The sequence below is a fragment of the Ictalurus furcatus genome, chromosome 13, assembly GCF_023375685.1.
Source record: "Ictalurus furcatus strain D&B chromosome 13, Billie_1.0, whole genome shotgun sequence".
NCBI lineage: Eukaryota > Metazoa > Chordata > Actinopteri > Siluriformes > Ictaluridae > Ictalurus > Ictalurus furcatus.
Genome location: NC_071267.1, coordinates 22202467 through 22214905, shown reverse-complemented (window position 1 = coordinate 22214905; position 12439 = coordinate 22202467). Strand labels below are relative to the sequence as shown.

The window sequence follows — 12439 nt, the reverse complement described above, 5'->3', positions numbered from 1 at the left end:
ATAAAATGATCAGAGTGAGATCTTTGGCCAATACCATTAAATAATTATGGGTATATTAAAAAAGCTGATATGTGTGAGGAGGTACTTAATATATAGTAATATAATATATTAATATATAGTAATATATAAGTAATATATAATATATAATATAAATATATTTCTGAGAATATTTAAAGGACATCATTTACATTAAATGCTTAGGACAGAGAACAATATAACATGTATTTATTTTTTAGATATTTAGGAAAGACAGAAAAGCAGAATGAAATTAATTTTGTTGTTGTTGTTGTTGTTGTTGTTGTTGTTTTTTCATCCAAAACATTTGTTGCAGTATTTCTTCTGGTCACATTGTAAGCGTACCCTAGTTGCAGAAATGTCGCTGATCTTTGCGTCTAATATATCTACAGTGGAACCTCCTATCATGAATGTCTTCAATCACATAGTCTTATGGACAGACTCTTCTGCACATTAGTACATCAGAATCTCTTTGGGTGCATCCTCCGTGGGTTTCTGCTGTTCTTGGCGTTGTCTGTAGGCTGCGTGCGCATACAGATACACCAGGAGTATGGCAAGCAGGTTAACGGTAATGTACGGCAGAATCATAAAAAAGCCAGCCTCAAAAGTCACAGCCCCATCCTTCAGCGTTATGTCATTGTCTCCCTTCAACACCATCTCCTTTGCTATGTTGATCCCAAGCAGATTAATCAGGTTCAGGACCATTGCCAAAAACGACAAGCATGCTATGTAAAAAAAAAAATGAGATAATGAGATAACGCATTGATTCATACTTTATATTAGTTATATTAGTTTAATAGAGCTTAGCACTAAACATAGAACAACAACAATACTGTTAAATGCAGTAAAGTCAACAACAGCAGCTCTGACAAAAGTGCCAGCTGTAATTCAAGTCACAGGCTTATATTAACGTGCTTGCACTAATATGTTAATATTTCTTTTACTTTTATACTTTTGTCTTATTAACTTCAGATCTTCAAAAGAGTTCTGTTAAGCAAATAACTGCTTATAACGTAAGCGATAACAGGAACTGACTTGTTTCATGGATGTTCCAGATCACTAAGTAACTATAAACTTTATTGAATAATACATGGTTTGTGCTGGTGAACTGCTGTGGTATAAAAGGAATAGAACACTTTGGGGCCTGCTATTATTTTATTCCCTACTTATCAATTTGTTTTCCTGAAAATTAAATACAAATGTGTCAAAGATACACTGAAATATTTTTTTCTTAGAGTTTGTACTGAATCCTGTGTGTGTGTGTGTGTGTGTGTGTGTGTGTGTGTGTTTCTCACCACTTATTCCACTGCAGACATACAATCCAATAGGACCCATATAGGTTTCATATGGATTACTGATGGTGTTGTAGAGAGTGATGAGTATGCTACCTGCAGAGGCCACCAGAGCAAAGACCAACAGAACAACCACCGTGGCATGTAAGCCTATTCCATTACCCCCAATGTTACTGAGCCTTTCAAACACTGACACAGAGAAGATTATATATTAGTAATAAATATCACCGTGGGTTAAACAAATATAATATATATTCAAACATTTTATATGTATATTAAATATCAAATATCACTGTTTATTGAAAAAAAAAAATAAATATCCAGAACATCTTCACTGACACCAAAGAAAAAGTTTGTGCTGTTAAAGGTTATAGATAATATCAAACACAATAATGGAAATGAGTGATGTTCCATCATAAATAAGTAGGAAAACAATTATACACTCATAGTACACTCACTGTGACATCTGATCACATAGAGTAGGGGTCATGAATCTATGGCTCCTGAACCATATATGGCTCTTTCAGTGATTGAATTTGACTCGACTACAGGAATATATAACTAAAAGCAATTACGAATCACAAAAGCTAGGGTGTCGATTCGGTTAAACCATTACATATTTTAACATTTTACATAATTCATAATTGATGCCCGTTTGCCATGTAGACACCAACCAATTGTGATGTGGCACAACAAGCTCAAATTTCATTAAACAATGTGGAGTAGAGCAGTAATTTCCCAGTCTAATACATAAATCAGTTGAAACGGATAGATGAATTTACATTTGTGGAAGTTGCATTAATGGTAAGTAATGTTCAATTTACTTTTATTTATGTACTGCATCTTGTATTGATTTACCAATTGATGAAACTATCATAGCTGGTTAAATGAAGTCCAAGTGCCGCCTACAGGCCTATTAGGTGAAGTGCAGGCTGTTAGGTCAAGAACACGCAAACCGTGAAATTGCCTTTATTACATTACCATACATACTTTTTATAACTATGCAGTAATAGTAAAGATAATAGCTATAATAATAAGAAGAAAATAACTTTTCTCTGGTTCTTTAAAGAAAAAATCATAACTGTTTTTTTTTTTTTTTTGCCTTTTATGGCTCTGCCAGCTGAAAGATTCCAAACTTCTAACATAAAGGAATAAAAAGTGTAAATATAGATGATGCTTAACTCACTCATGATTAAAGTCATGATTAAAGTTTACATTTGACATCAACTGTCATTCTGAAAACTTTAAAAATGTAAATGCTATAAAAAATTTAAATGTTATACGTTAATTCTTATATAATATAATATAATATAATATTATATATATATATATATATATATATATATATATATATATATATATATATATATATATATACACATAAAAGAAGACTATCATTCTCACATATATGAACTGTTTTTTATCCCATTACATAAAAATCCTCACAAACATCATTAACTTACCTGGGATATCGTCTGTAACAGCGGTAAAATAAGGACAGGAATCTTTGATCGCACTGCCTTTGAACAGTCCCATGCGAAAGATTGCAGTTCCAGACTTCGTTGTTCCATTGTCAATTTTAGGTGAACAGGCCATGATGGAGGAGGCCCACTCTGCTGACATCCCATAACTGAGGACCGCCAAGCCGACTATAGTTAACACAGCACTGGACAGGAAGTACAAAATCTTCTCACTCGATGGCATGGTTCTGCTGTGTATTGTCTGTTCTCAATCTTAAATATTTGTCCCACTGTAGTAGTCCAGACCCGTTTCCCAACTGCACAGATAAAAAAAAGCCTATTCCTAGCACTCGTAATAGGGAACTACGGCACTGGGTGGAGAAGAGGCAGAGGGCAAGAGTCTCTGTGCGTCATCATGATCTTAGATTGTTAAGTTTTCAGATCCCAGACCTGTTTTGTGGTTCTCTTAGAATGAATAACAATAGGACTAAGAGACGGGGGAAAATGTATCCAGATCAGTGGCAACAGGAAATACAGCCATCACCCCCATAAAAAGTGCCATAAAATAATCAGACCTTTGGTCAGGGAGTAGCTATAGTTGTCATGGTATTTATATTTTGCTTATCAACATGATAAAGAAGACTGACATATGTTCAGTGTCATTCCCTTGTTCCATGCCAAGAATTAAACACATGACCTGGATATGTTGCATATTTTCTGACTTTTAGCTTTATTGTTGTGGCTTTAATTAGAATTTGGATATAGAACCAACTAATACAGTTTCAACTCTATCAGAATTATATCTCCCAGGCTTTAAATGAGGTTATTGAGCCAAATAATTCTCTATATAGTGATTTAAAATCAACACCACTGTGTGCTATGTGATAATTATGGAAACATTTTTAGAGATAGCCATCCACAACTGCATCTGCTGGTCCAAAGTCCTGCTCTGAGCATTTTAATAATGCTATAAACCCCCATGGTGATAAACCAGACACATTTGCAACTCAGGAAAGGTGAGCTGTGTGTATTTGCACCATGGCTAGAAATGACCAGATGAGTATGTGTATGGTGTTAGTGGGCTTTTGTTTGTTTGTTTGTTTGTAGTTTTATGATACAAAGTTGGATGTCAGTGCAGAAGGTAGTACCACACATCTCCTGGGTCTTCGGTTGGATCCTGAGATCTAGTTACTCTCATTAGGAAGTTTCATATATTCTCCCTGTGTGTACATGGTTCTCCTTGTGTCAGTGTCAGGTTCCTGTACATGACCTTGATTGCACCCACGTCTTAAAGTCCTACCTGTAGGTGAATTGGACATTGTAAACTGATTTTATGTGAGTGTGTGTGAATTCTCAAAATTTACACATACATTACCTGAAATGGAGTAAAAGAAAGTAGTTGTGGGCAACCAATGGCTGAAAGATAAAAGTTGTGTGTGCTCATGATGTCCTGCGGGTGTCACTTTTCACACTTTTGGATGACAACAATAACACATGGAAAAACACTTTTAAAAAAATCCAGATTTGTTCTAAACACTAGAATCATTGCATGATTTGTCACATCTTGTGCCTTGTAAATGTGCTCACTTGTATTAGATCAAACAGAGTTATAGTTTGAAAAGAATCAAGAAGAAAGAAGTTTTGCCTTGATGCTCTCATTCCCCAGACCTGATTTGAAATGTGATATCTTGACAGAGTTATTACAGAAATCTCAAGAATGAATGAGTGGAGAAAGAAAGAAAGAAAGAAGGAAAGAAGGAAAGAAAGAAAGAAAGAAGAAAAGAAAGATAGAAAGAAAGAATGGACAAAGATTGGCCAAGAAATCTTGGCCAATTATAAAGGTAATTGATATGTTAGGAAGAATGAGGGGCAGATATTACAACTGAGGATATGAAAACTGTACAGAGGATACATAAGTCGTAACAATTCAGAAGCACAAATTATCATAAACTACTTATGTCACATCTGAGAATCATTATAAAAATAAATCTTGCACTAAGTTGCATACTGTATATTGTGTTCTTGCTACTGTAACACTATAATCTCTTTGATAAAATACCATGACTACTACTACTATTACTGTACTACTACTACTATTACTACTACTACTACTGTACTACTGCTATACTACTACTACTATTACTATACTGCTATAACTACTACTACACTACTAGTGTACTACTGCTATACTACTACTACTACTACTACTACTATACTACTACTACTACTACTGTACTACTGCTATACTACTACTACTACTACTACTACTATTACTACTGTACTACTGCTATACTACTACTACTACTACTACTATACTACTGCTGTACTACTACTACTACTACTACTACTACTATTACTACTGTACTACTGCTATACTACTACTACTATACTACTATAACTACTACTACTACTGTACTACTGCTATAGTGCTACTACCACTATTACTACTACTACACTACTACTACTGCTATACTACTACACTACTACTGTACTTCTACTTCTACTACTATACTACTACTACTACTACTAATAATAATAATAGTCAGGGGGGACACAGTGGCTTAGTGGTTGGCGAGTCTGCCTCGCACCTCTGGGGTTGGGGACTTGAACTCTGCCTCCGCCCTCAGTGCGCAAAGCCTGCATGTTCTCATGTGCTTCAGGGGGTTTCCTCCGGGCACTCTGGTTTCCTCCCCCAGTCCAAAGACGTGCGTTGTGGGACCTGCATTTACAGATTGTCTGTAGTGTGTTAATGTGTGTGCGATTGCACACTGTGATGAGTTGGCAACCTGTCCAAGGTGTCCCCTGGCTTGTGCCCCGAGTTCCCTCAGATAAGCTCCAGGCTCCCCTGCGACCCTGTGTAGGATAAGTGGTATAGAAAATGGATGGGTAATAATAATAATGATAATAATGATAATAATTGTAGTAGAAGTAGTAGTAATTCTTAAAAAGATCCAATTGTTGTATTTTATACATTATTTTCTTATCTATTATAGTTACCTAAGATGGAATGGTGTCCCATCCAGGGTTTATTCCCATCTCACCCCCAGGATCCACCCCCACTCTGATCAGGGTAAAGTGGTTAGACCTTGAGATAAGTGCATTTATTAGTCACTTATACATTACAGTACAGTGAAATTATTTCTTTGGATATCCCAGCTTGTTAGGAAGCACAGGATCATTCATACTACTGGAGCAGAGATAGTTAAGGGCCTTGCTCAAGTTCCCACAACCTTCTGCTTGAACCAACAACCTTCTGACCATTAACCTTAACCACTGAGCCACCCTGAAGATGAAATAAAGAAAGATCTACTGAGATAACAGAGACTTCCAAACATTAAAGTCCATAGATGAAGTTATGTGTAATAAAGTGGAATCACACAGGAAAAAAGTATTGAGCACGCTAACTGAAATTTACTTAATACTTTGTGGAGAAGCCTTGTAATGACAGCTTCAAGATGCTTCCTGTATGAAGAAATTAATGGGCCAAAGAATTCAGGTGTGATTTTGTCCCATTCTTCTAAACATATTGTCTTTAAATCTTGTTCAATTGGATTCAAGTTGATTGACTGGGCCATTCTAACGCCTTGATTTTTTTCCTCTAAAACCAATTGAGAGTTTCCTTTGCTGTATACTTTGGATCGTTATCCTGCTGGAAGGTCCACCCACGTCTCATCTTCATCATCCTGGTGGATGGCAGCAGATTCTTCTGAAGAATCTTCTGGTAAAGGGCTCCAGTCATCGTTCCTTTAATTATATGAAGTCTGCCAGTACTATGTGATGAAAAACAGCCCCACACCATGATGTTTCCACCTCTAAACTTCACTGTTGGTATAGTGTTTTTAGGGTGGTGTGCAGTGCCATTTCTTCTCCAAACATGGTGTATAGTATGACAGCCAAAAAGTCCAATTTTGCTCTCGTCTGACCAGACTACACTCCCCCAGTATTTCATAGGCTTGTCCAAATGAGTTGTAGCAAACTTTAAACGAGCTTCGACATGCCTTTTCTTTAGTAATGGAGTCTTGCAGGGTGTGCATGAGCAGTGGAGTACATTGCCTATTGTTTTCTCTGTGACGATGACACCTGCTGCCTTCATGTCATATATCAAGGAGGTAACGCTGGACTTCAGTTCCCATCAGCCACTGCACTGTACTACATGTCACATGACCACCTGCACCTGATTCACGTTTCTGTTAATGAGTACACTTGTATATAGCCATTGTTTGCACTGCTTTTACCCATCATGAGATGTTTCTTGTGTGACACCTTGGTAACGAAAAGCCTTTTTATACACCATCAATGTACTAACCCAGCTGATATTAATTTGCACAGATATGAGGTATAATTACTTACAGATTTCAGCCAGTTCCTTGCCTTACCTTGCCTTGGAGAACTTTTTCTTAGCGTGTCCAATACTTTTTTCCTGTGTCATTCCACTTTATTACACATAACATTCATTATTTATGGACTTTAACGTTGTGAATTCTTTATATTTCTGGATGTCTTGAGTTAATACTGATGTCTGGTGAAAATTCCATGTGAAGAGCCTCACTGGAAATATCTTTACTGAAAACAGTGCTGGCGCGTTCAATACTTATTCCCTCCACTGTAGTGTCTCGGGTATCATACCACGGTTGTGCGCATGTATTTCCGCCAGGGGGCGCCTGTTCCCGCGACGCGCCTCCACAACCCCCGCTGAAACCCCGAACCGCGCTGATAACGGAGGAGTAAAATCCGCGCACGAGCAGGAATTCTCCTCCTTTCCGTCAGCAGCAACTCCGTGCACAAATCCGGGAGCGCGTGCTCATCGCTTTCAGAAACCGGAAGCGCGGAACTCCACGAATCTCTACGGTAAGGTTCTGGATGATCTGATTTCTCCTTTTAAAATAAACATAAGGTGCCTTTACTGTCTACACGGAATAAGGGCTGCGTCCCAACCCACATATTACTGTAGTACTGGGCAGTATGGTATAGTATGCGGATTTGGACGTAGCCCACCAGAATAACACTGTTCACGTTATTATGACCCAGTAATAGTGTAGCTGTCTGAGGAATATCTTTATACAGTCATATGTATCGTGTTGGTTTGTCAAGTGTATCCTACTGTATATCCATTTCTTATAGAGTCGCCCAGTCCGGGGTTCAGGACAGTTTAAAGTGGAAATATAAACCACTGACCTATATGATATCTTCTGTTATTTATTGTATATTTGCCAAATAAACAGCATGACATCTACACTTAATACAAACAAGACTGTCATTCATTCAGTAATTCATTCATTTTTATTTATAATATACACATACAGTAAAATAAAATAAAATAAAAAAAGTCAAGTTGGATTTGACTTTGAATGAGTTGTTCAGATTTAATACACTTTGGCAGTTGTTCGCAAAAAATTAAAGTTCTTCCTTTAATTGTAAAATAATTTCCACAGATCTCCCCCGAATATAGTCTTCAAATATTAAAGCCAGTATTTAAAACATGTATATAACCTATTTATTGATGCTATGGAGCTTTTTATGTCTGAACCTTCAATAGTCCAAGTTCACATTGTTTTTAAGTCTACTTTTTTTTCTTCAGTTATTGAGTTGACCGGTCGAAGCAGGTTAATGACTATAAGAGCTCAGTAATAAATATAATATCTTTGATAATGGTGTGTTGTGATTTCCACTGTAACAAAATAATAATAATAATAATAATAATAATAATAATAATAATCACAGACCACCTGGCTATGCTTTAAGGACCCCGCTCTGAGTAAGGCTGCACTTTGGTGTGTTGTGTTTTATAGAAAGTGTTGATGCTCGAATGGAGTAGGCTACTTAATGTTTGTCGGATCCAGTACCTGTCAGATTTGAAGCAGCCATGATCCAAAACTATTTGCCTGGATTGTGTATGTCTGAATAATAATAATAATAATAATAATAATAATAATAATAATCCTTAATGACATTTACCTCTCTGGGTCATTCGGGACAAAGTTAGCTCATTAAACTTGTATCTTCACAGATCATCATTTAAAGAATCTTCCCCTTTGAATGAATGAGCCAATTTTAGAAGTCCCACAAGGTGTAATGTCACACTAAGAGTATTCTCTCATGCAGCACTAATGAAAGAATGTATTTCTGAGGATTAGACTAGGATTAACCATTGGTGTAATTACAACATATTCAAAATTCATGCATTTGTTCTTCAGATTAGTTTCATTTACAAGCAAAAAGATTGCTGAGGGATGTTATAGCCTCCTCCCTCTTCCTTGCATGTCTTTCTCATGTGTCAAAATCCTGTTTATTTCCTTTGGGTTGTTTACTATAACCAGTGATGTTTTCTTTAGAGTTGGCCAAGTGGGCAGATGTGTTCAGGTCATTATGAATATAGTGCTTAACTGTGATCTGAGCATATAACAGAGTGTGTGGAGGGAAAATTCCTGGAATTGCTGTTCGGATAGTAAAAGTGTTCATCCTGAATTTGGGCGAGGCACACGACTCCAGTCCCATGCTGACTTTTCCGCTGCGCGGTGTCGTCTCTGAGGTGTTCATGCATTTAACATTCTCTTTGAAGTTCCTGTCTGTGTATGTGGGTGTAGAAATGAGAGATTTAACTGGTTTAAAGGCAGTTTAGGGTATGAAACTGATTTGCACAGAGTTCCATTAAACTTCATTCCTTGGAATGGAACAAAGGAGAAATAAAAATATACAGCTGATATCAAGCAGATGAATCTGAATAAGAGCTGATGTTTACTTAAACATGCTTAAGATGAAGTGGTTTCTGCTAAAAAGCCTTCTCATTCCAGCAGACATGTTGTCCTATTTTGACTGTATGTCTGGGAGTGGGAAAAATGATATGAATCGTCTCAGCTCTTGTAAGGGGCTGATCAATATTTTGGCACACAAATCAATAAGTGCTCATATGAAGCTATGATTATGTTCTACTGGTGCCTCATTGTCTGAGTTTCTTCTTGATTTATTGGGATGTTATTGACATTTCTTATACAGCCTGGAGTAACAGAATTATACAGCGTGTCGGAGGACCAATCTAGTATTCAGTTTACCCATTTATACTAAATCCGAATGGTCAATGGCAGCCATGGTGGCATTAAGAAGAATAAAACAGTAAAAGCTATTTTTTAACATGTATTTGATGAAAAAATTAATAATTTATCATAAAAAGAAGAAATATGGAAACAATAGTAAATATGGGTGCAAAATACATTATAATGTCTAACCCCAAGGATGGAGTCTGTCAGTGCTATAAATAAAGAAAAAAAAATATATATTGATATAATATTTATATTTTTGTCATATCGCCCAGTACATATCAACAATACACACACAGCCTAGTAATTTACAGGGTGTCCCAAATGTCTCCATAAATAAGGGAATATGTTTTCCAGCACCATGCCAGTTGTGCCTTCATCAGTGGATGTTCGTGGACGTCCACTTCTTGGTTGGTCCGCAACACTTCCGTCTTTTTGAATTTCCTGTTAAAGTCCATCGCAAACTTGCGACAGGTTCCCGAACCAGCCATGAATTATTTCAATACATTCTTCCTTTGGTCAAAGTAAGAACGTATTCCTAAAGGCTATCTGAAAAAAAAAAAATATATATATATATTTATATATATAAACTATGTATTAAACATTTTGGAAGATATTTAGCTAAAAAGTTTTCACTTCCCCATTGTATGAAGACTATATTGTATGTAGTCATGTGGTCCACCCCCCACCCTTTACCACCACCACCACTAGCACTTTAGGTCGCAAGCATGCACTAAAAAAATAGAGAGAAGCTTGAAGAAATGCTGTCTGGGTGACTATTCAGGAACTTGTAACTGGAACTTAAAAGCACACTGCTCTATGCTAGAGGGCTTATGCTCAACACTAATTAATTCGCAAGACTATGCACTGTTTTTTTTCCCCCCTTTTCTAACACCCACAGAAAGGACAGTACAAAAAGCCTAACTAACCACTTGACATAAATATGTCACTCATTGCCCAAGAGACCATGCTAAAGATATCAGCCCTTATTTATCAGAGTTGCATAGAAATGAGTGCAGATTTGAGCATGCAGAAAGGCGTATGAATAAATCTGATCTAAGAAAGAAGTAAACTAAGTGGAGAAAAATTACATTCCAGTAATTATTTGAGGTTTTGTGTCTGAGGGAGGCAGCGGATAGCATTAGTGCTACACAGCTCCAGTGTCCCTGGTTTAATCCTGAGCTTGAGTTACTCTCTATATGGAGTTTTACATGTTCTCACTGTTTCTCTGTGGGTTCCCCCAGGTTCTCCAGTTTCCTCCTAATATCTCAATAGGAATATTTTAGATTAAATTGTCCTTAGATGCGAATCAGTGTGTGTGGTGCCCTGTGATAGACTGGCATCCCATCAAGACTGTATTCACACACATAACCAGTGTTTCAGGGATAGGCTCCGGATTTACCAAGACCATGACCAGGATAAAGCAGAATGAAAATGTAAAATAAAATTTTAACCTAGTTTCAATGGATGTAAAGTTGGTCCAATAGGTAAACATTAGACATTTATGGAAGTCCATCCATGCATCCATCCATTTTTCTGTACTGCTGATCCTGCACAGGGTTGTTGGTAACCTGGAGCCTATCCCAGGGGACTCGTGGCATGAGGCGGGGGACACCCTGGACTGGGTACCAACCCATTGCATGGCATAATTGCACACACACCAATTCATGTACACTATGGACAATTTGGAAATGCCAATCAGCCTACATCACATGTCTTTGGACTGGGGGAGGAAACTGGAGTAGCTGCAGGAAACCCCCGAAGCACGGAGAGAACATGCAAGCTCCGCGCACACGGTGCAGGGCCGGGAATCAAACCCCCAATCCGGGAGGTATGAGTCAAACACGCTAACCACTAAGCCAAATATGCCCTAAGCCCCATTTATGGAAGTGTGCTGTTTTATTTTATTTTATTTGATGATTATTATTATTTTTAAATAAAGCTATTTAAGGCTTCAAACTAGTGAAACAGCTCTCCAAACATCACTTGCAAGTAGTTATGTGAAATCTATTCACAGCTATGTTTTAATTTATTTTAGATCTCTGTCGGATTTAATGTAAATCAGATTTAGTTAAAGCTTTATTTATAGACAAGTTCTCACCCCAAACCCCCGTAGCTGCAACTTCTAGGTGTCGCACGCTTCTAACTGAGGAAGTGCTGAAAGAAATAGCTTTATGCACAAAGGATAAAGCAGAACATGACCGAGATAATGTTTCATTTTAGTAAATGAAACACTGAAATAAATGATCTAAACATTTAAAACCAAACCACCAAAATTATGTAATAACCTCAAAAATGCACATCCAAGCCTCCTTTAATAGCCCAGGCATGTAGGCCTAGTGCCTGTATTTTATTCCAAGTGTCCTGAACGCACAATTATAATTATCAATGTTATTTTCAGCTTTCATTGTTATTACCCATACAACTCTTCTTACTATACATGCTGTAGTTATTGATGATTTTGATATTAATTCTGATTAACTGCAAATCAAGCAGTTTGTTACAGTGTTATCCTCAAACTAACATGCGCTCAGATTCACCAAGGATGAAACTGAAGAATAAGGAACCTTTTGCATGTGCTTGTTTATTATGTGAGATTTGACTATACGTAACTTTGACGAACTTGGGCCATTAAGAT

At 37.0% G+C, this 12439-nt stretch overlaps 2 protein-coding genes across 2 annotated transcripts in view; one reads left to right on the top strand and one right to left on the bottom strand.

Moving 5' to 3' along the window:
• Positions 1-201: 201 nt before the first annotated feature.
• Positions 202-3159, bottom strand: LOC128617543 (clarin-3). The gene is made up of 3 exons (XM_053640701.1): positions 2771-3159; positions 1311-1496; positions 202-740 (listed from the first exon to the last, which is right to left on the bottom strand). Exons 1-3 carry the CDS (start codon positions 3009-3011, stop codon positions 469-471), a joined length of 699 nt encoding a protein of 232 aa, XP_053496676.1. The 5' UTR covers positions 3012-3159; the 3' UTR covers positions 202-468.
• A 4313-nt stretch (positions 3160-7472) lies between these two features.
• The window catches only part of ptprea (protein tyrosine phosphatase receptor type Ea), a 94399-nt gene continuing 89432 nt past the window's right edge, over positions 7473-12439 (top strand). Inside the window, exon 1 of the mRNA XM_053639000.1 lies at positions 7473-7615. The gene's annotated coding sequence lies outside the window, so the exon portion shown is untranslated. The remainder of the gene's footprint in view (positions 7616-12439) is intronic.

Coding starts and splice junctions, on each gene's coding strand:
- LOC128617543 (XM_053640701.1), bottom strand. CDS start 3,011: ATGCCATCGAGTGAGAAGATTTTGTACTTCCTGTCCAGTGCTGTGTTA. Junction 1,497..2,770: donor TGTTACAGACGATATCCCAG/GTAAGTTAATGA, acceptor TCTCTGTGTCAG/TGTTTGAAAGGCTCAGTAAC. Junction 741..1,310: donor TGTCTGCAGTGGAATAAGTG/GTGAGAAACACA, acceptor TTTTTTACATAG/CATGCTTGTCGTTTTTGGCA.